At 50.3% G+C, this 14553-nt stretch overlaps 1 protein-coding gene across 1 annotated transcript; it reads right to left on the reverse strand.

Annotated features, from left to right (window-relative positions):
• Positions 1 to 1865: 1865 nt before the first annotated feature.
• URAD (ureidoimidazoline (2-oxo-4-hydroxy-4-carboxy-5-) decarboxylase) lies at positions 1866 to 14075 on the reverse strand. Its single transcript, XM_003913713.5, has 2 exons — positions 13272 to 14075; positions 1866 to 2603 (listed from the first exon to the last, which is right to left on the reverse strand). The coding sequence occupies exons 1-2, from the start codon at positions 13444 to 13446 to the stop codon at positions 2257 to 2259; spliced, it is 522 nt and encodes a 173-aa protein (XP_003913762.2). The 5' UTR covers positions 13447 to 14075; the 3' UTR covers positions 1866 to 2256.
• Between the last annotated feature and the right edge of the window lie 478 nt (positions 14076 to 14553).

Genomic DNA, 14553 nt, shown 5'->3' on the forward strand with positions numbered 1-14553 from the left:
CTCTGCCAGGCCAAGGCAGAGAGAAACCCAGAGCATATCGTTATTTGAGCCAAGAGCAAGCTGCCGGAGAGAACTGCCCTGCCAGGCCGCCACAGGTGACTTGCCCACGCGAGCCACGGCCTCTGCGCAGAGCTCCTCCCGAAGGCGAGAGTCAGAGCCACCCGCGGGTTTGGTCCGGGCTCTTCCCAGCCGGGCGCCCACACCCCGCGTCCTGCGCTAGCCTTCGCGGCTGCTTATGCTCAGGTGTTTCGGAAGAGGGGCCGCGCAGCTCCAGCACCTTCTAAAGGGACAGACTCAGCATCTGCCCCCATCTGCATCGCTTCCCTCAGGAATAAACCATTTTCCGGACAAGCTTTGAACTGTTGAAATGTAACTGTGTAATTGGAGACAACAGGGTCGTCTCTGGGAGGATCTGAGCTCATCTACGCTCATGCGGGGAACCCAGCCCTGGTGGGATCTGTGCATCTCACATGAGCTTCTTTACATAAAGAACACAGACTCTGCATTTGGGGCCTGGTTTATCTAAGCTTGGGGTTTACCCCCAGCTTTGGGACAGGGTGCCTGACTACAGTGGGTTATTCTGAGTCTTAGGCCCCGCCTGTGGTATTTGGATCCTGGGTCAGAAAATCCTGTTCACCAAGCAGCAAGTTAATGTGTATGTCAGGAAATCCCCAGGTTACCCTGGCTAGAGAGAGGCAGGTGTCTGGCCCAGGCCTAGGACCCCACCATTGCTGCAGGGTCCCAAAAAATAGGAGCGAGCCATGGAAATTTCTTCATGGTGTGCACCCGGTTCTCCTACACCCAGAGATGGTGTCTAGCTACAAGCCCCGGGACGCTGGTAGCACAGCCCGATTTCCTGGCACCTGCCCCACTACCAGCTTCTCTTTCCTTCAGCCTTACCACAGCAGGAAACACTGTAAGATGGAAACGGGAAAAGGGATTCCTTGCCTAAAATTCCTAGTGCTCCAGGAATGATTTATTTCTATGGAAAATCAGCCCCAGAACCAAGGGTGCAGCCACGCAGCTCTTTATGGAAAGATTTCCTTGCTGCTGTTGTTGTTGCTGCTGCTGCTGCTGCTGCTAACCCTGGACACCGTTGGTGACTAATGGAAGCTCTTGTCTTCAAAAGGGCCACCTCTGGCCTTCGCCTGTTACCTTGTCTTTGTTGGGGAGACCATGGGTGTTTCGTTTCTCCTCTGCCAATAGAAGCCTAAGTAGTATTTGTTGGGGCTCTTTACACCTTCCGTGTGTGGGGGATGGTGGGAGTGTGGGCGGGTGGTAGAATGTGGTGGGCTCCTCCGCAGGATGCTAATGTACTTTCCCCCAGTGGACAGTCTGGCTGCTGGTGCAGGAGGCTGCCCAGCCTAATAGGGGTCTGAAACACCAGGGCTGACAAGCAAAGATTTCTAGGGGCACTTCCCTCCGTATAGTTGACACTGCAATCTCGCTTCATTCTGGGGTCCAAATACCCAGCGCTGCTCAATGAGTGTTATTCTTTTAATAATTGGTGGGTTTCCCGGGGCAGTCGAGCCAACTCCCAAAGGCCGACCTCCGGGAGAGATCTTCAGGCCCGTCCAGCATGGACGCCCCCTGGCCCCCCGCCTTTTAGGAGCGATGGCTGCAGCTATTCCGTCCGTCCCCACGGGGCGCCTTCCCAACGCCAGCCCTTCGGAGGGCTCTCCCCGGCCCACCGCCTCCCTCCCGCGGCTTCCCCGGCTCCCCATGCCGGACCGAGGCCAGCGTTTGACTTTCCTGGCTCCCAGTCTGCTCCCCTAGTGCCCAAGAGCGAGAACACCGCTTCCGCTCACATGTAAAGGTCGGGTGCAGCAAATGAAGTGGGAAAAGAGAAAACAAACAGACAAACCGCTGTGGCATAAAAGATTCCTTTTCCGTCCGTTTTGCTTTGCAGTTCGGGCTTAGCAGGAGAGGGTTGGGGAGAACTGGATAAACGCTTTGGAATCCACAAAGGCCGGTGGTGTCGGGGGCCGCAAAGGGAGTGAAGAATTGAAGCAGTGAGCTGGATAAATCCGGGGCAAAGCACTAAACAATATGGATATTTCGGCAACGCGTGCGCGTGTGGGTGGGTGGACAAAAGGACTCATTACTCGTATGATTGCCTCAATTCTCCACTTCCTTTGTGCACGTGTATGAACGCTGTTCCAGGCCCCAGTCCGCCTCCCGCCCAGGACGCACAGCTCCGGGCCGTGGCCCCCACGCGTCCGGTTGTGCCTCCCTGGTCCCTGGCCCGCGCGGCAGCTACAGCTTGGCCGGGTCGGCGCAGAGGAGGTCGGCCAGGCGCAGGCTGCCGATCTTCTTCACCTCGCCCAGAGCGGTGCGCAGCTCCTGCGCGGACGGGCAGAGCAGACGGCGCGCCAGCTCACGCGACACCTCCGCCCGGTCGCTGAAGCGCGCGGCCAGCACGAAGGGGAAGCCGAAGCGCGCGCGGTACTGCGCATTGAGCTCCGCCAGCCGGAGCCTCTCGTCCGCGCCCAGGCTCGTCAGGCCCGCGGCGCTCTGTTCCCGCTGCGACTCGGCCGTGAGCGTGCCCCGCCGCAGCTCACTGCCCGCCAGGTCCGGGTGGCAGCGCAGGATGCCCTCCTGGCCTGCGGAGAAGCACAGACACAGGCGGGAGCGCGTCACCGCGCCCGCTCCGCACCGCGCACTCGAAGGGGCGCGTAGGCCGAGCCCGGCCCCCCTGCCCCGCCCCGCCCCAAAGAAGGCTGCGGGAGGGTGAAGTAGAGTCCCCAGGCAGTGATGTCCTGGCGGCGCAGGGACGTCCTTGGCGCGCCCCTCTAACAAGTCCTGGACCTTGCGCTTCTCGGTCCCCACCACATTCGGTCGGACCAGGATCCAGGGGCGGGGCGGGAAGTGACACGTTTGTCTTTTGAGACCTTGGGTCAAGAAGAGCGGAGGAGAGAGAGGGCGGCCGCTGAGGCTCGGAATTTACGACTAGGTCGGGAGGGAGCAGAGACGCGATAAGGAGCCTGAGTTTTTCCTATCTTTCAAAGTCCTTTGCTCTCAGGGGGGGCTTTGATGTCTAAAGGGGCCGGACGCAAAGGCCTGAAGACTTCCTGCAAAAGCTCTGGAATGGGTTTCGTTCTGCTCCAAAGGAGAACGGACAGGGGCGGGGTGCATCCATAGGGACAACATCCACGGGGCTCGGCAAATAAAAGCCCTGGATTTTGTGACCCTAAGTGTGAGTTCTGGGTTTCTGGAATCAGGCATCCAAAGAGCCTTGCAGATGATTAACTGCAAAGAAACCCACCTCTAGCCAGAGTTCCACAGCCCTTTGAATGAAAGTGGCTTTCCTCTATTTAGGAAATTGCACCCACCCATCCCCCACCGGCCCAGGGCTTATTCCCCTTCTCCGACTGTAGATTCCAGAGGCCCCAGAGAACAGCGTTTACTTGAAGGAAAGCTTTGCATAATCTCCTAGGCCTAAAATTGAAAAACTCTGGCGAGTTACCTGCGATTTTCAGTCCCAGGGATTTCCCGGAGTTAGCGCTGGGCAACCATCTTGCTCAGCGCTCTAAAGTGAAAATCAGAATCCTCGGGGCGAGGCAAGATTCCAGATATGGTGAGCAGGGCGCCATGATTTGTAAAATGCGGGTGACGCCTAACTTGCTGAAAAGTTGTGAGGATTAGAGACAATTCATTCACTTAAAACACATTGCCTAATACCTAGTAAACAGAAACAGTCATTATTAGTCGTAGTAAACCCAGTGGAACTGGACTGAGGCGCCTCAGAAAGTACCTGTCTCTGTATCTCAGTAAAGCGGTTGTCCGCCTCTGGCGCTGGGAATAGACGTGGAATCTGTTGGAAAAGGCGCGCATGTAAAACACCATTCAATGAATTTTATCTCAAAGGAGCTGAAAATTAAACTCCCTGTAAGGTAGACGTCCTCTTTCTTAAACTTATTGTTTCTGTGTAATAAAAAGATGATTGATACTGCACCATTTAACTCAGGAACTAATTTCTCCCTGAAAGACACGGAGAACCGGGGGTAACATCCCCATATAAGGGATGATTCAGTGAAGGCTCAAAAAGAACTAGTGACCTGCCTAGGGTCACTCACCACACTGCACCTGGACCCTCTACTCCCAATCACAGGCGTTTTCAGGGCACGGCTGCCCCTGCAAGGTTAAGGAAAGTTCAAAACGAAAGTCATGTCACCAATAATCCCATCCCTCTAACACCACTTTGTGTGTGTGTGTGTGTGTGTGTGTGTGTGTTTTCAAGACAGCTCTGTCACCCAGGATGGAGTGAAGTGGGGCGATCTCGGCTCACTGCAACCTCTGCCTCCCGGGTTCAAGCGATCCTCCCGACTCGGCCTCCTAAAGTGCTGGAATTACAGGTGTGAGCCACCGAGCCGGCCTAACAGCACTGTGGTAGAGCCCTTCTCGTGGGTGTCCTGCCCCTCAGGCACTGCAAACAGGGACGGGTCTTTCCCGCTTCCCGCGTCCAGCCCCGTCCGGGTAGTGCGAAAATATGAGAGTTAAATTCCCCACCTGAGGGAGCAGCCCCAGCCCTGGGCCCGGGGTTGGTCGTGCCACGCGTCCACTTGCCCGGCCTGGGGAACCGAGCTCAGCTCCCGCCCGGATCCCCTCCGCGCTCAACCAGGCCCAGGACTGCAACCTGCCTGGGCTGCGGAGGAGGGGAAAATACGAGTCTTGGGCGGCTGGACCTTCCGCGCCTGCTCCTCAAGTGTTCAGAGTTTCAGAGCAGCCGCTAGGTCCCCCGTCCAGTCAGGGGACTTCCATCCTCCCCAAGCTGCAAGGGAGGTGGTCACTGGAGGGAGGCCGGGGGAGGTGGTTGCTGGTGGGAGGCCCGGGCACGGGGTCTGTCCTCTTGCCGCCCCCACCAGGCTCCCCGCGCAGGCCGCGCAGCAGAGGGAGGCGGCGGCGTCCCGCCAACCGTGCGCACGCCTGGACCCCTTCTTGCCCTTGGTGCCCTCGCATCTCGCTTCTCACTCTCTAGACTTTGTCTCCCGCTTGGAAAGGCCCCCCGGGGTTAATGTTTGCCTAGAACTGAGCATGAGTTTTCCACACTTGCAGCGGCGAGAAGAGAAAAGACACAGATAAACTAACAGAGCAAAGGGCAGAAGAAAAGAGACTAAAAAGGAGAAACTGGAATTTACTCTCTGTCTCTCAGCCGTCTCTCTCTCTCTCTCTCTCTCTCTCTCTCTCTCTCTCTCTCTCTCCCCCCCCCCCTTTCTCTGTCGTTCAGCTGCGCCTAACAAGAAAAAGGTGTGAGGAATCAGGTAGAGGATGGTAGCTCAGAAGAAACACAGCCTACCTCACCTGGCCAGATATCCCATCTTCATTGCCCCAAACTACTGGACCCTTGAGTAAGTACATCGGGAATGGTGCCTACTGTGCCCACTGCCCTGCAGCAAGGACCCAGTTCCCTGCCAGTGCCAGCATGCTATCCCTAAGCTGCGCCCATGAGCCCCAGTGGGAGACTGGAGACTGGGAGAGTAGGTGCCATCTCCCTGCCTCCGTTCCTCAGTGTCCCCCACCTGGAAGCCCAGGCGCTGGCCAGGCCGGTCAGACAGCCCGTGGTTCACAGGGAATCTAAGTGTTGCCCATTCTTCAGTCTTTCTTGAAATTCTGGGCTTACCTCCTAAGCCATTGGCGTGTCACGTCTATAGATGTAGGTGTGAATGTGTGTTATTTGCTGGGACCACAGGACCTGAAATTTTGCACCTAGAATAATTCCTAGCACAGAGCAGACACTCATTATTCAATGGAGAGGAACAGGGTAGGCAACTGTGGCCATGGAAGCCCAGAATCCCATAACAGTCCAACTGCCTCCTGGTCCACACCCAGTGGTGTCTGGGTATGTTCTTATCCCTGGTACAATGGACAATCTGTTCTTCCTATGGAAGGCCAACCCCTCCATTTGTGTTCTTGAAGCTGGCTCTCCTTTCCTGTCAAAGACTTTGCTTCTGCAATTTCAAATACCTATTTCTGCATTCCCACACCGCTTACCCTTATCAATGTGCAAACATGCCTTAGAATCACCCATCCCATAAACAATATTAACATTCTCTCTTGATTCCCTGTTTCCCTCTTGTTTCTCCCTATTTCTCTGCTCCTCCTTACAGAAAAGACCTTAAAGGAGTTATCTCCTGGCCTCTCCACTTCCTCACCTCCATTTCCAGGCTCACGCTGTCAAGCTTCGAGCCGCTGTACCAGCTGATCTGTACTCATTAAGGACATCTTGCCTGAGCCCAAAGACCAATGCCTGACCTCTTCTTTCTCAGCCTCTCCAGACCATGTCACCTGGTTGGCCCTCTCTCCTTAAAAAATGACCATAAATGGCCGGGTGCAGTGGCTCACACCTGGCATCCCAGCACTTCGGGAGGCCGAGGCAGGTGGATCATGAGGTCAGGAGTTCGAGACCAGCCTGCCCAACATGGTGAAATCTCGTCTCTGCTGCAAATACAAAAATTAGCTGGGTGTAGTTGCACGCACCTGTAATCCCAGCTACTCAAGGCAGGAAAACTGCTTGAACCCGGGAGGCGGAGGTTACAGTGAGCCGAGATCGTGCCACTGCACTCCAACCTGGGTGACAGAACAAGATTCTGTCTCAAAAACAATGACTACCACTTACCTTCAGAGACACCCTTTGCCTACTTTCATCTTGCTCTCCCAAAGAGGTCACTAGCACAGAAGTACCACAAGACTCAGTACCCACATCTCGTCCCTTCGCTATTTACACCAATGTACTTGCTAAGTGCCCTCAACCAGTCCTATGGTTTGAAATGCCATCCATTCTTTGATGACAGCCAGATATAGTTGAACTCTCAGTGTTTCACCAAGCTTCTCTGTTTTGATGCAACTGAGCAGTCAGTATTTTCATATGGATGATTTTTGGGAACCTCAGACTCAGCAAGCTCTTTCCTCCATCCTGTCTTCTCAACTCTAAGTCTTCCTCCACTCAGAAAATGGCACCACAAGCCACCCAGTGGCTCAGACTGAAAACAGGAGTGACCATTCAGTTTTGTTTCTGATCTGCCTTCCGCCATCAAATCCATTTTTTTTTTTTTTTTTTTTTTTTTTTGAGACGGAGTCTCGCTCTGTCGCCCAGGCTGGAGTGCAGTGGCCCGATCTCAGCTCACTGCAAGCTCCGCCTCCCGGGTTCACACCATTCTCCTGCCTCAGCCTCCCGAGTAGCTGGGACTACAGGCGCCCACCACCTCGCCCGGCTAGTTTTTTTTTTTGTATTTTTAGTAGAGACGGGGTTTCACCATGTTAGCCAGGATGGTCTCGATCTCCTGACCTAGTGATCCGCCCGTCTCGGCCTCCCAAAGTGCTGGGATTACAGGCTTGAGCCACCGCGCCCGGCCTAAATCCATTTTTTAAAAAATCCTGTTGACTCCAACTGTAAGCCCTATTCTGAGAATCCAGTCGCATCTCTCCATCTCTGCTGCTACAACCACAGTCCAAGCAACCTCATCTCTTACTCTTACTACTGCAGCGGCCCCTCGACCTGGCCCCCTGCATCTGACATAGCCCCCACATCACCATCCTAAAGCATAAACCCCAGTGACCCACTGCAAATGGAGAAGCAAGCTCCTTATTAGACCTAAGCAACTTTACATGATCGGGCCCTTGCTGCCTCTTCCTCACATCCTTCCACTCCTTACTATTTTCCAACTACCTTGATCTTTCTGTGCCCCCAAAATGTCAAGTTCATCCTGGTCTCAGGTTCCTTTGCCTTTTTTTGTTTTTGAGACGGAGTCTCATCCTGTCACCCAGGCTGGAGTGCAGTGGTGTGATCTCGGCTCACTGCAACCTCCATCTTCCAGGTTCAAGTGATTCTCTTGACTCAGTCTCCAGAGCAGCTAGGATTACAGGTGTGCGCTACCATGCCCAGCTAATTTTGTATTTTTAGTAGAGACTGGGTTTCACCATGTTGGCCAGACTGGTCTCAAACTCCTGACCTCAAGTGATTCACCTGCCTCATCCTCCCAAAGTGCTGGGATTACAGGCATGAGGCACCGCACCCTTTTAGGTTCCTTTTCTAAGAGTGGCCTCATCCTAGATTTCAGCTACTTATTTCTCATCGTTCAGTCTTAAATTTTAACCTCCTAAGAAAGACCTCTGTTATTACATATTTTCTGCCATATTGCGTATATTTTTTTCTGAGAATTTCTAGAACCTGAAATAATGGTATTTTTAAAGTTAATTCTGTCTCTCTTCACTAGAATGTAAGCTCATTTAAGGCAAGGACTTGTCTTGGCCACTACCCCATTCCCAGTGCCCACGACAATCCCTGGGGCACAGTGGGCACTCAGTGAGTATTTTTTGACCAACACAGCACTTTTGGTAAGGAGCGTTTGTTTTTGTTTTTGTTTTTTGACTGAATAAACAAACATATTTTAATAGCTTGATCTAAAACCTTCATAGCCTGTATTATAAGGAACTTATTAGTATCCAACACCATTCATTCCACAAAAATGTTATTTAATAAGCATAAAGTAATAAATTGTGGCATTACTATAATTCTGAAAGGCACAGAGATGTACTTTTTTTTTTTTTTTTTCTTTTGAGACAGGGTTCTTGCTCTGTCATCCAGGCTGCTGTGCAGTGGTGCAATCATGGCTCACTGTGGCCTCAACCTTCTGGGCTCAAGCAATCCTCCAACCTCAGACTCCCAAAGTGCTGGGATTACAGGTGTGAGTCACCATAGCCAGTGGAAATGCACAGTTAATTAACTCTTACGAAAGTTGTATTGCTTTTTAATTTTATAGCACAAATCCGTCCTGAATTTGTTCAGGTTAGTGCATGTGTGTTTCAACTTTCTTCCCTTTACTAGTTGTCAGTTCTCTTTCCTGGAAAACCTTTGCCTCATCTTTAATCTATAGGAACTGAGTGGCTGGAAAAGGTACTTTGCCCAATAGCACTAGAGCTCAATATTAATCCTGGACTGCCACCTACTGGCCAATAATCATCATAGCAGAACCTAAACGGACTCAACCTTAGTCTAGAAACCCAATTTTGTTTTCTGTTAATGGTGGAGGTTTTTCTTCAGTCACCAAAACAAATATGTGACTAGGTAGACCACTGTAACTTGAACGTCTCTCTAAGGTACCTTAGTTTTAGGATTCAAAGAATCTATTTCACCCAGTTTGTTTCTTACTATCCAAAGGATAAAGCTGGACTGTAATAAATCCCATTTTAAGGCTGGGTGTGGTGGCTCACGCCTGTAATCCCAGCACTTTGGGAGGCTGAGGTGGGTGGATCACAAGGTCAGGAGATCGAGACCATCCTGGCTAACAAGGTGAAACCCCATCTCTAGTAAAAATACAAAAATTAGCGGGGCCTGGTGGTGTGTGCCTGTAAGTCCCAGCTACTAGGGAGGCTGAGGCAGGAGAATCGCTTGAACCCGGGAGGCAGAGGTTGTAGTGAGCTGAGATTGTGCCACTGCACTGAAGCCTGGATGACAGAGCGAGACTCCTTCTCAAAAAAACAAATGAACAAACAAACAAAAAACCCATTTTATTGGATTTTTTTGATAAATAAAAATTATATGTATTTATGGTGTGCAACTTGATGTTTTCCATATATGTATACATTGTGAAATGATGAAGTCAAGCTTTCTAATATATCTATCACCTCACATATTTATCATTTTTTGGTAGTAAGAACATTTAAAATCTACTCTCTTGAAGGTGGGGCAAGGTGGCTCACATCTGTAACCCCAGCACTTTGGGAGGCCAAGGTGGGTAGATCACTTGAGGTCAGGAATTTGAGACCAGCCTGGCCAACATGATGAAACCCTATCTCTACTAAAAATAGAAAAGTTAGCTTGGCATGGTGGCGGGTGCCTGTAATCCCACCTACTAGGGAGGCTAAGGCGGGAGAATCGCTTGAACCCGGGAGGGTGAGGATGCAGTGAGCCAAGATGGTGCCACTGCACTCTAGCCTGGGTGAGTGAGACTCTGCCTCAATTTAAAAAAAGAAATTTTTTTAAAGCCTACTCTCTTGGCAATTTCCAAGTATACAAAGATTATTATTGACTATAGTCACCATGCTGTGAAATAGATCATTTTATTTGATTATTTAAACAATAAAACATGGGGCCTAGAACATCAAGCATTTATGTTAATCAAATACATTAGTGGATAAATGAATGAAAACCCTAAAAACTGTTTCTAGACTTTGTTTCTCATTGTCTGGAAAAAGCCTTCAAAACCTGTTGGGTTGACTCCCAGTTCTGCCACTTTCTTCACAAGCTGTTGGGTTGACCCTCAGGATTATTAGAATTCCAGTCCTGCCACTTTCTAGTAGTGTGTCCTTGCTCAAGTTACTTAATCTCTGTGTGCCTCAGTCTTCCCATCGGTAAAACTGGGGGCAATAATAATACTATTCCTTATTTTATAGGGACATTAGAGGATTAAATGAGTCAGCAAGTGCAAAGTTTTCGGAAAAGTGCCTGAAACACACCAGGAGTAAAAGTTCAATACATTTTAGCTATTTGTTGTTGTTATTGTCACTATTAATAACATCACTTATCTACTGTCACTGAGATGTTAAGATGAGGAGTTGCCGCCAGACAGCTTTGAGGCCCCCAGCTGCCCCAGACAAGTGCAGAACTGAGAGGCAGCCTTCACCACAGGGAGCTCCTCCCCAGAACCGTGTCTACTGCAGACGCCAACAACCGTCCAGGGGGCCCAAACCCCCTCCAGCCATTTTGTCCACTGACCTACCACTAAAGTCATCCAGTTAAAATGTGTGGGGGAGAGGGGAATGCCAGAATCCCCATTTTTCAACATCACCTTGGAAATGTCATGCATTCATTCAGCAAACCTTGATTAAGTCCCAATATCCGGTTCAGTCTATGATCTGGGATTCTGACACTAGCCAGGAGACAGAGGTTTCATCAAGTCACGGGGGCATCAAAACAAGCCTCGGGAGTGGGGGTAGCCCACGTTCAGTGCTGTCCACACACCACTGTGCTCAGGGCCCTGACTGGATTGACCCGTAGCTAGAACCTCTGGCCAGACGGGTTGTGGGGAGTGTTGGTGAGAAATAAGATGAAAATGGAGAAATTTTTATGTTTTTATCAAAGTTCCGGACACAGAGTAATAAAGCCCCCAAAATGTGTGTTAAATAACTAGCCAAACCTAAGAATAATAGATTTAAATTATTCACGCAATCCTAGCTTTCTCTCTTAACACATTCCCTCCTCAGCCTCACCACTCCTTTGGGTATTAAGACAATCAAAGGATTTGTCTCTTTTTTTTTTTTTTTCTTGAAAAGAAATTACTTTCCTGGGAGGCTGTCATTTTGCCTCCTCTATTCTATCTTCCCGTCAGACACTGGGAGGGTGGGCTCCAGGGCTGCCTGCTCCTTCCAGCCTGCCCTGCAGGAGTTCAGCTGGGAGGCTGTGGTCCCTTCACTCATCAGGCTGGGGGACTGGGCTGTCCCTGTGAGTCAAGGGTCAGAAGCCTCCAGTGATGGCCCCCAGTGGAGGAGCTGAAGTCCTCAGCTGTGGAGAGGCCCCCAGAAGTGGGTGAGTGTCCACATGGCCCCGACATTCCTGTCCGTTTGATTTTACAACATCCTCTGCTCTTCCTAGATGAGCCTCAAATGAAATAAAAGGAGCTCCTCATTTTGGAGACGTCTTTGGGACAGTCAGAAGCCATCTGGCTGTGAAAGCCCACGCTGATAGGCAGCAGTGTCTGTTGGCTTCCTTTGGGGGGAGAGAGCAGGGGCTCTCCTTCCCCACCCAGACATCCACGGAGGCCTCTCTGCCCCTGGCCACTCCTTTGGCACATTTCAGGTTTCTCCACAGAGCATCCAGGACAGCCCCGGAGGCAGCCTGGTCTCTGTGAAGCTGCGTGTGTCATTTGGAGTCACCCCCTCTTCTCCTTACCCCACACCCAGAAGTGCCTCATTTTCTCTCTCTCTCCACAGAAGAAATCAGTAACTTCTTTCCCTTTCTCCAGAGAGATGCCTTCAGATTCTCCTCCTTCCCTCCATCCCTCGGGGAGGTGCTGATCTGAATGAATTCACTCTCCTCGGCCGTCCAGGACAAACTGGCCCTTTCTGGTACAAAAGTCAGCCGATTGCCCTTTCCCCTGGGCCCTGGAGATAGTCTGTATCCAGCTGTCCTCTCTGTCACATACAGGACATTCCCAAGCCAGATGGGGTGGCTGAGAGGGTGGGCCCTCAGCCTGGCCTTTAGCCTCTGAATCACTCTGATGTCTTTTGCCAGGTTCCTCCTTGTCACCTCAAAGCTCTAATATTTAACAGCCACTTACCTTAGCCAACGCGTTCTTCCAGTCCATGTCTGACCTAAACCACGCAAGTGCTTGACTCTCACGGACTAGACCTGAGGAAACTTACTGAACCTTCCAAAGGAAAGAGCTCAATAAACACATCGAGTATAAGGAATTATACTAAAATATCTAGAGAGATAGAGAGAGAGAGAGAGATTTTTTTTTTTGAGACGGAGTCTTGCTCAGTCGCCCCAGGCTGGAGTGCAGTGATGCATCTCGGCTCACTGCAAGCTCCTGCCTCCCGGGTTCACGCCATTCTCTGCCTCAGCCTCTGGAGTAGCTAGACTAGCGCCCGCCCCACCGCCTGGCTAGTTTTTTGTATTTTAGTAGAGACGGGTTTCACTGTTAGCCAGGATGGTCTCCATCTCCTGACTCAGATCTCACTACTCTCTCAGCCTCCCAAAGTGCTGGGATTACAGGCGGACCACCGCTACCGGGCCAATAGATAGATTTTTTAAAACAATTCCTTGTGGGTTGGGTTTTTGTTTTGTTTTGTTTTTGAAACAGTCTCTGCTCTGCTGCCAGGCTGAGTGTGCAGTATGTAAATTTGGCTTTACTGCAACTCCCTCCACTTCCCGGCTCAAGCCGCATTCCCTGGCTCCCCAGCCTCCCAAGTAGCTGGGACTACAGGCCACCGAGGCTGGCTAATTTTTGTATTTGCAGAGATGGGGTTTCACCATATTGCTGTGATGGTCCCATCTCTCCTGGACTCAGATCCACTCCACCTTGGCCTCCCAAAGTGCTGGGATTACAGGCGTGAGCCACCATGCCTGGCTAAAAACAATTTTTGCAGTGACAGATCTCATCATGTTGCCTAGACTGGTCTCAAATTCCTGGGCTCAAGTGATTCTCCCATCTCAGCCTCCCAAAATGCTGGGATTACAGGAGTGAGCCACCATGCCTGGCCAATATCTAAAAATATTTTGATAAGCATATTTGAAATCCCTTTGCAGAGAATGTCTGATACTGAAGCCTTACCTGACTGTGGAAGGGCATCAATAAAGGCAAAAAAGTGCTTCTTTAAATCTTCCAAATCAGAGAATGGTCGCTGGGACCAAACAGCAGCTGCAATCAGAGGACATCTTTCAATGACATTCCCAAACACATCCACGAATTCTCCAAAGTCCATGGAGTTAACCTTCTCAATGTCCATTGCTTGTATTCCACTGGAGACAGCGGGACGTCCAGCTCCCCTCTCGGCGAGTGAGTGACGCTGTCTCTGCTCACTCGGTTATATTTGCTGAACACAAGAGCTTGCTTTTTACGCAACACTACCTTCATGTGTTTTAAATGCCCTTGGGAGAAGCAGATCCAGAATACTTGTGTAATGAACAAGCACAGGCTTAAGGTTCTAATCCAGGGAGCAGAGATCTCTGCACGGTCAACGTTTCCAACCAAACCATTCTCAAAGGCAGCAGGGGCCATATTTCACTCTAAGCATTAGAGCCAGATCTGCTTTTCATGTTGTTAGGCTTTTTTTTTTTCTTTTTTTTTTGACGGTGTCTAGCTCTGTCACCCAGGCTGGAGCACAGTGGCGCAATCTCAGCTCACTACAATCTCCACCCCCTGGGTTCAAGCAATTCGCCTGTCTCAGCCTCCTGAGTAGTAGTAGGAGAGGTGAGGGAAGAAGTTTGTCAATGGGTACAAAGTTTCCATTAGACAGTAGGGATAAGCTCTGGTGTTCTGTTGTACAACTATTAACTATAGTTAATAATAACATATTGTATATTCCAAAATGGTGAAAACAGAGGGTTTTAAATGTTCTCACCACAAATAAATAATAAATATTTGAGGCTGGGCGTGGTGGCTCACACCTGTAATCCTAGCACTTTGGGAGGCTGAGGCAAGTGGATCACCTGAGGTCAGGAGTTTGAGACCAGCCTGGCCAACATGGTGAAACCTCGTCTCTACTAAAAGTACAAAAATTAGCTGGGTGTGATAGCACGCACTGTAATCCCAGCTACTCAGGAGACTGAGGCCATGAGAACTGCTTGAACCTGGGAGGTGGAGGTTGCAGTGAACAGAGATTGTGCCACTGCACTCCAGCCTGGGCGAAAGAACAAGACTCCATCTCAAATAATAATAATAATAATAAATAAATAAATAAATAAATATTTAAGGCGATGGATGTGCTAATTACCCTGACTTCTTCATTCCACAGTGTTTACATGTATTGAAACATCGCATTGCACCCCCTAAGTATATATAATTATTATTTGTCAGTTTAAAATAAAACTTTAAAAAAGCAACTGAATATACT

Source organism: Papio anubis, chromosome 15 (genome assembly GCF_008728515.1).
Source record: "Papio anubis isolate 15944 chromosome 15, Panubis1.0, whole genome shotgun sequence".
Classification (NCBI taxonomy): domain Eukaryota; kingdom Metazoa; phylum Chordata; class Mammalia; order Primates; family Cercopithecidae; genus Papio; species Papio anubis.

Coding starts and splice junctions, on each gene's coding strand:
- URAD (XM_003913713.5), bottom strand. CDS start 13,446: ATGGACATTGAGAAGGTTAACTCCATGGACTTTGGAGAATTCGTGGAT. Junction 2,604..13,271: donor TGATGCCCTTCCACAGTCAG/GTAAGGCTTCAG, acceptor GCTTCTCCGCAG/GCCAGGAGGGCATCCTGCGC.